The 8,215-nt window shown below is 39.9% G+C and overlaps 1 protein-coding gene across 1 annotated transcript in view; it reads right to left on the minus strand.

Moving 5' to 3' along the window:
* rac3b (Rac family small GTPase 3b) overlaps window positions 1–6,084 on the minus strand; it is an 11,759-nt gene extending 5,675 nt beyond the window's left edge. The window contains exons 1-2 of the mRNA XM_020611699.1: window positions 5,845–6,084; window positions 2,590–2,661 (exon numbers count right to left, since the gene is read on the minus strand). Of these exons, the coding sequence (XP_020467355.1) occupies window positions 2,590–2,661; window positions 5,845–5,879 (107 nt within the window). The 5' untranslated portion in view covers window positions 5,880–6,084. The remainder of the gene's footprint in view (window positions 1–2,589; window positions 2,662–5,844) is intronic.
* Between the last annotated feature and the right edge of the window lie 2,131 nt (window positions 6,085–8,215).

An 8,215-nucleotide genomic window follows, 5' to 3' on the forward strand; every position in this document is an offset into this window, starting at 1 on the left:
AGCAAAGGGTCTGAATACTTATGACCATGTGATATTTCAGTTTTTCTTTTTTAATAAATCTGCAAAAATGTCAAACATTCTGTGTTTTTCTGTCAATATGGGGTGCTGTGTGTACATTAATGAGGAAAAAAATGAACTTAAATGATTTTAGCATATGGCTGCAATATAACAGAGTGAAAAATTTAAGGGGGTCTGAATACTTTGTTATACAAAAAGTTGTCTGTGATGCTCTTTTGCTGAATTATGAGAAGACTGGCACCAGCTAAATGCTAGCCATTGGTTAGTTTGCCTTAGGACGCAGGTGTAAGCAGCTAGCCTGAACCAGCTAGTTTACCTCAATCTGGAAGTCACAATATGTGCAGCTCAAAAATGAAAATGTTTTGTCACTGTTTAGTCTGCACAAAAATCATTTGCACTGACATCTTAGCCGACAAAGCCCATAAAATGCAGTTAAAATCTGGAAAGTCAACTTTGAGTCACATTTTGTAATTCTGTTGGCCTACTTTTTCTAAAGTCAAAAATAAACTTCACAACTTTATACATATAGATAACTTCATAGACAAAGTAACCAGATGGGATGATCAGTTTTTGTGCATTGCTCTAAGTTAAATACCTGACAAACCTAAACACTGCTGCTAAATTCAAAATACATTCTAAATCAGTCCTATTCATTGACAGTTTTATTGTCTTAAGATATACAGTATATGTCTGAATTATGGTAAGGTCCTTGAACATGAAACTGCAGTGGCTCAGATGTGAAAAACACAAATTTACAAGAATTACATTACATTACAGTAATATGATATGTCATTCTTTATAACATCTTAAGATATCACAAATATTGGGCCATGGTAACAGCTTGAAAAAAGCAGGACTGACAAGAAGGAGTATCTTCAGCATTTTTATGCGGCACCCTGGGACGATTTTAGCAACATTCATTCCAGGAGTAAGCATCTGGATTTTTAGCAGATATAGGCTTCCTATGTATATCACAGTGCTACATGACTCGAGTTGAGAACACGTTTGAAAAGCATTTAACCTTCAAATGTATACCACAGGTTGTTAGTGACCCAAGTCTTTATTAAACTCTGACTTATTCATTGATTTCCTTTTGGAAATCAATGTTTTTGGGTCAATCTGTAAAAAAAATAAATTTTTTATAAATCATCACTATGACATGGATCGTACACTGAAAAAAAAGATTTGTTGGATTTACTTGATTGTAATGTGTACATCGGTCCCACACAATGATAATGTGTAAAACCAGCATAATTTTCTTTATGTTAACAGAGGAAATATGAATGAATTGCGTTGCATATACTAGCATAATTTGTGTAAATCCAAAGACCCGGTGTTTCCTTTTTTTCAGTGTACTGGATGTGCACAGGTGTGTATCCTCAACCCCCGTTATGAGTGGGATGGCAGATTTACACACGCAGAGACACACAGTCTTTGTGTTTTCCTTCTCTGCAGATTAGTGAGTGATTCAGGACTTAATTCACTCACATTTTGTCAAAAATACTGTGGATTTAGCTTGAGAGGAGACGCTAAATTGTTGATAAGGATAATCACCTTTATTGACCAAGTATGTTACACACAAGGAATTTGTTTCCATTACAGAACCGATGGCAGCCATCTGCGGCGCCAACTCAACCGATGGCTCTAACCATCGGGGGCAACGGGGGGGGGTTCAGTGTCTTGCCCAAGGACACTTCGACACCTGGACTGCAGGCACTGAAATTCGAACTTCCGACCCTCTGGTTGGGAGATCGACTGCTCTACCTACTGAACCACAGTCGCCTGTAACATTAATACAGTGAGATTTCATGATCAACATCGAGAGGAAGAGTCGGGTAGTTTACTGCCCAAACTCATCCTGGATTTCACTTATTCCTTTGTGAAGATAACATATGCACCACTTCATGTTGAACGTAACAGGTGCCCTTCATATTTTTTCGTCCCTGCCCCTCTGACAGCCTGAGTCCACCACTGTGGCAAGGGTGTGATATAGTATTATTTGGAATGTTTTTTGACAGTATGTTTATTTGAAGGTAATCTGTATGGTCAGTGCCACAGTGTTACAAAGGTTAAAACACCTTTGGTGGAAGTGTCTTAGAATAATCCCTTTAGTGTGTGTCTTTGACTGCTGTTGTGCGTTATCTGAGAGCACAGTTAGAGTTTCAGATCTTTTGAAAAATGTGAATGGTTTCAGAAATAAGTCTTATCAGTAATGTCCATCACCACAATGCCCCTGTATGATCTGAATATATTCTTCCATCAACATCCATGACCAACACATAGGTATCACAGATCTTGACTGACTTGGGTTCTGACCAATCACGAGCAAGAAGTGTTATCCCTACTATAATCTGAAATGTTGTGTTTTATAAAATCATGTCTTTCATTAAATGTTGTTTTTTAAGGAAACTTTCTCTGTTGTGATAATTCTTGTTCTCTAAAATATTTTTGTTTCACTCACAAGCAGCCTTTTCCATAATCAGAAGTGATTGCTCACCCCAGGGCCGCCATATAAAACCACTGCTTACATCGAATAATTATGAGAACATGCACAGTATGTGGTTTACTCACACAGTGGGGATGTATTCACCAGGGAAAGCATTGGTGGTGTAGCTAATCAGCAGACAGGTCTTACCCACAGCCCTGAGGAAAGGGACAAGAGATTGCAAACTTATAATAGAGCCCCCTCCACAATCCACCCGCATATGCACAAAACAAAATCTCCATAGGCTGTCTAAGTGTGTAAAGGCAGTGTGCCCTGCTGGTTACAAGGCCACTCTGCAGCAGGAGATAACACGTTTTCTCCACATCTCCTCATGACACACACACACACACACACGCATATGCACAACCTACCCCTCTCCTGCTCACATACAGTACACACAACCATACCCCCTCCCCTTCTGCAATGTACTGTACTGACACAAGCCACACAGATTAGAAGGGTGGGTGGATGGGTTTTGGTGATTTGCCCATGCATGAAGTAATGAGAAATTTTCTGTTGTTCTCCACAGAAACAACAAATGGTGGTGATACAATGACAATATGTGTGAGGGTGCCATGAAAGGGATTTGAGGTCAGTGAGCTCTTCTGGCTAGGATGGAGAGCAAAACGGAGTGATCGAGGATGAGGGAAGACAGCTTCAGTTCATCTTTTCATTTAGTACAAGGAAGAAGTGCGTTATTTGAATTCTTCATCTCATCTAGTGACTTAACATCAGATGTCCATAGTGAAAGATAGATTCTAATAAGAATGGAAAAAAACAGATGCAGCAAAGTCCAAGATATCCTGACTTTCAATCCATATGTTGGGTCAAGCTCCAAAAACGCTGTCCTAAACATCTCACAGGGCAACTTGATATAGTTCAGAACACAGAGTTGATTTTGTTGCAGGCACAAATAGAGTTTCGAAGCGGGAGAAGCTTCTGATTCACTGTAAATTCCTACTTCAGTGTTTTAAGGATCTGCTCAGTGTTCCTGTGTAGAAACACAGCAGTCTGATAACACATTGGTGCTACAGGTTTACGTTATGACCATTCATTGGAATTGTTTTAAAGATGTTTTTGAAAAATCTGATCTTGTCCATCACGGCACTTGGCTCAACACACTGCACTTCCACTGAGCCTTAAGTGGCACTGCTATGAAGTAGGAGAGAATGAGGTGCAGGTGAGGCCGCAACACAGCGCCACAGCTGCACAATGTCAAATTCTCTAATGTGATGGTTCACATCCTTTGTTCTGATGATTCAACATAGAGTTTTTCATGTCCATCCAAGACTTGAAGTGCACCTCCAACTGTCACCTAACATTATCTCTGAAATGTGTATGACACATTAACTCTGCCTCCCGCCCACACATCCTCCCCATAAAATAAATCCTCTCAGTCTCAATTCTACTGCATATATATTTTGATATATACAGTATATCAATATAGAGAACCAAGTGAGAAACTACTGTAGATGGCATAAGTTAAAGCAAAAAGAAAAAAAAGGACAAGGTATGAGTCAAGTGTTTCAACTTGAGTGACAAATTCATACATATCCCTGTCTTTACACCCCAAGTCTCCACCCCAAGTCTCTAAATATCAAGCAAATTTGTAAACACGGAACAGAAAGAACTGGAGTTTTTGAGATTAGTCAGCATGTGAGTTGTTATACAAACAGATGCTAGTTAGCTGCAGCTAACGCAAGGACGTGTTCAGAAAGCTCATGCTTGCTGCCAATCTATGTCTGTGGTATTGAAATAAAAAACTCCCTGCTGCCCAGAAAGCACTCTCCCCATAAACCATCAGTGTAAAAGAGGAATATCCAGTCAGCTGTCTGATTGGCTTGCTGATGCTGCCATTCACACAAACATTCATCCAAACAGTGATTGTTGATTGACAGGGTTTACTGTTGAAAGCTAATATAATAATGAGCTAATGAGCAGCTGGCCTTTTTCACAGGAGTCATTTTGAACTGTCTCAACAGTGCAAGTACATATCCACTCTTTTCCGACAGCGCGACAGTCAGCCAACATTTACAACAGCAGGATCCTGAAACCGAAGCAGCTAAATGGAATTCAGCCACCATTCATTAATTATTTACACCTGTACTGTTTGGGGGAGACATACACAAACAGTCCCAGGTCAAATGGTACAAATTAGATCAGGTGAAAATCTGCTTCTTCTTTCCTTCTGAACACATCTCCACTAAACACAGAACAGGCACACTAGACATTTGTCTAGTGTCTGTATATTCCAAAAGGGAACAACAACAACACACTATCTTGCTTACAAAATACAAAGCAGAAGTTCTATAAGCACTGAGTCTGCCCACACCTTTAGACCCTTCTTGGCTTGGAAACACCTACATCTTTCAAAGACGTGTAGTTTAATAGGCCAGGTGAAATCATCCTGATGGCATCATCAGGGATTTTTTTCAGACTTTAGAAAGTTTGCTCCACAGCCAGCTGAGTTGTTCTCCACATGACCAGTAAACTCAGCATCCATCCATCCATGATCTATACTGCTTATTCCTGAATAGGGTCACAGAGGGGCTGGAGCCAATCCCAGCTGACACTGGACAAGAGGTGGGGTCCACCCTGGACAGGTCGCCAGTCTATCACAGGGCCAAACTGAGCTTGATGTGAAAAAATGTAAAAGGCCGATGACCTTTGAGACTTCCCAATAACCTCTGTCTGCACACATCATTGGCAATATAATCTACTAATGTAGGATTAGGACCACAACCTTTTCACCCTGAGTTTAAACCTAGAAAAATCTGAAGTATATGGAAAAAGTCAAAACTCTAAAAAAGCTGCAAGACCAACTTGTTTAGTGTCAGTACTGTGACTAATTATAAACTTAAACTGACATAGACTTCAATCGTAGGCCTATTCTGAGTTTTTCTAAGAAAGACATTGATGTTAGCACATACTTCCTAGTCTTAGTCGAATGGGTTTTGGATGCAGTAAGAAGTAAGGACACTGAGCAGAATTGGGGCAGCAGGGCCACAGGGCCACAGATTACTGAGCGTGCATCAGCACTTCAGCCTGCCTCCAGTGGCCTACGGGGCGTGTAGGTGTTCCCGAGCATCCCGAGGCGCTTCGCTCCTACCATTACAATGAACCCGAGGGCTCGATGTGAACAAACCTAAAGCGCTCCCAACGCACACAACAATGGGGATATGTCGAGCATCGGAGAGCAGACGATAGAGGCGACCAACAGCCCGCTGAGCCCCAGCCCTTTTCATACATGGCAGCTCCTATCATCCATCCATCCGCGGACTCATCACTGAATCACAGACGTAAAAATGTGCGGGTGCTCTGTTTTTCAAGCGTGTTCTTACCCGTCGCCGACCACCACGCATTTGATAGCTTGCATTTGTACACGAGCTAGAAGCTTCCAGGGAGCCGGGCGCTGGTGCGTTAATAGATCCAACAGTGCACGCTGATGTCTCGGATGAGAGCAGCGAGCCAGTCCGCTCGGCGATGGAGCCGCAGTGAAAGGAGTAGATGACGAACAGCACCGAGCGAGTCCGGAAAGTACCGAATGTGTTTAAAGAGACGGATTGCGGAAAAGGAGAACCTCGGTAGAAGAAGAGATGATTCAAGTGGTGTACTTCCGCCTTCGCTACCACTGCTATGGGGAATGATACAGCAAATTAGCCTGCTATGAAAGCCCACTTCTACCATAAAAAGAACTTTATAAATGTTAAGAATCACAAAACAATCAATAATGAGATATAGGAAGTCACGACTGTTTATAGGCTATTAAATCATTTTTGAAATAGTATATTATAAACGTGGCTGTGATTCTCATTTTGATGTAGCCTACAAAGTCTGCTTATTTATTTGTGAGTTTATCCTGAACAATAGATATAAACTTTCCAAACTCGAAGGCAACATCTTTAAAAAGTCAGATGGTAGTGCCTGACATCAGATACAAACTCCCTGCTAATCTTTAACCCCTTTCAGATCTTTAGGCCACCATATTTATCTAATGTGCAGCATAGTTAGCATGTGCTAAGAACCCGTTTGACTTAAACACTGGCACTCTAACCAGTATCTTGGTGGCAGACATTCTCTTTTCAAATAGGTGTAGACTACTAAACCAGTACAATTAAGGCCTACCACACTGATAAATTTTAAAAAATATATTTTATTCCAACATTCAAGATACTGAACATCTATATTCGAAATATCCGCTACCAGTACCTTCAACCTAAAAATAGCCTACTGTAGGCCTACTGACAGCATTATGGTCCTCATTAAGTTGTATCATTGTCCACACGGTGTACAAACCACAGAATAGCACAGTAAAACGAGTGTGAATGATCTTAAAAGTCATGGATCTTTGGCTGTAATTTCAAGACCCAATGACCTCATACATCCCCACCCCACTTACACACACTCTGGATACTGTAATGTAATCTGACGAGAATGATTTAGATCAACCACTAAAATATTCCCATATTAAGAAAAACCACCAGACATTTCAGAAAAGGCCACATTTTACTGTATCTAAAAATGCATGTAATCAAAACCTGAGCATAATTCTAAAAACACAACTGCAAAAATAAAATCACACATATCAATCACATACTGTATGTGAAACCCTATCAAGATATAAAACAGTAATTTGACTTATAAAAAACATAGTTTAATTAGGACTCTCTTCAAAAAATATCATTTATAAAAACAACAGTTTAAACTTTGTTGTTGCACCTGAGCTGCAGATGGGCAGCTGCCTGGTTTGATAGATATGCCATTAAAGCCTATTTGAACCAAATCTCATTTTGTATGTAAACACTACTGCATTGTTTTCAATTCATTTACACTAGAGGAAAATAAGAATGGGTTCAAGAGAATGGAGCTGGACAGCAAAACATATAACTTAATAGTTAGAGTACATTTTAAGCATTTCAGTTATTGTGCGAACAAAAGTTTTGTTTTGTTTTTAGGGATGATGTGACCACATGTTAAAAATTTATGATAGGGCCGATTATAGGAGATAAAATTCTTTCAACAAGACCTCAGTCTCATTCCTTCAGTTAGAAAAGTCACTTGGCTTCAGAGCATTTGCGTACTGTGCCCCTTATCTTTGGAATGGCCTTCCATTACAGGTTGAAGAAGCGTGCTCAGTTGAAATCTTTAAAACAAGACTGAAAACCTCCCTTTACTCACTTTAATGCAGCCCACTCTAGAACATTTTTTTGGGTCCATCGCCTTTTCTATCATCAATTTAACTCGAATGTTTTCATCTGGTTGTCTTATTCAAATTCTGATAATATTGATGTTTTTAATGTGGTTATTTTATCTTTAATTTTTATTATCTATTTATGAACCTAAATGACTGTTTATCATGGTATCTTTACTTAAAATGTTCATTTTATTCTAATGTTTGTAGCATTTTTTCCAATGTGGTTGGTTATTAGCTTGCTCTATGTTTTGTCCCATGTATTGTCTTTAACTGTAAAGCTACGTGGTGATTTTGCACTTTAAATAAAGCTGATGGACTGACTGATTCCACACTCCCTGCAGGGCCCTCAGGTCCTCTGGCCAGATGCTTCTGGTCATTCTGAGGTCCAGATTTCAACTCAAAGGGGGCCATGCCTTTGCTGTTCTGGCCCTAAATTGTGCAGTAGCTTGCCATTAGATATCTGACTATCACCAATGCTGGAATTGTTCAAATCTTGCTTTTGTTTGTGATGGTTAATT

Source organism: Monopterus albus, unplaced genomic scaffold, assembly GCF_001952655.1.
Source record: "Monopterus albus unplaced genomic scaffold, M_albus_1.0 scaffold117.1, whole genome shotgun sequence".
Classification (NCBI taxonomy): domain Eukaryota; kingdom Metazoa; phylum Chordata; class Actinopteri; order Synbranchiformes; family Synbranchidae; genus Monopterus; species Monopterus albus.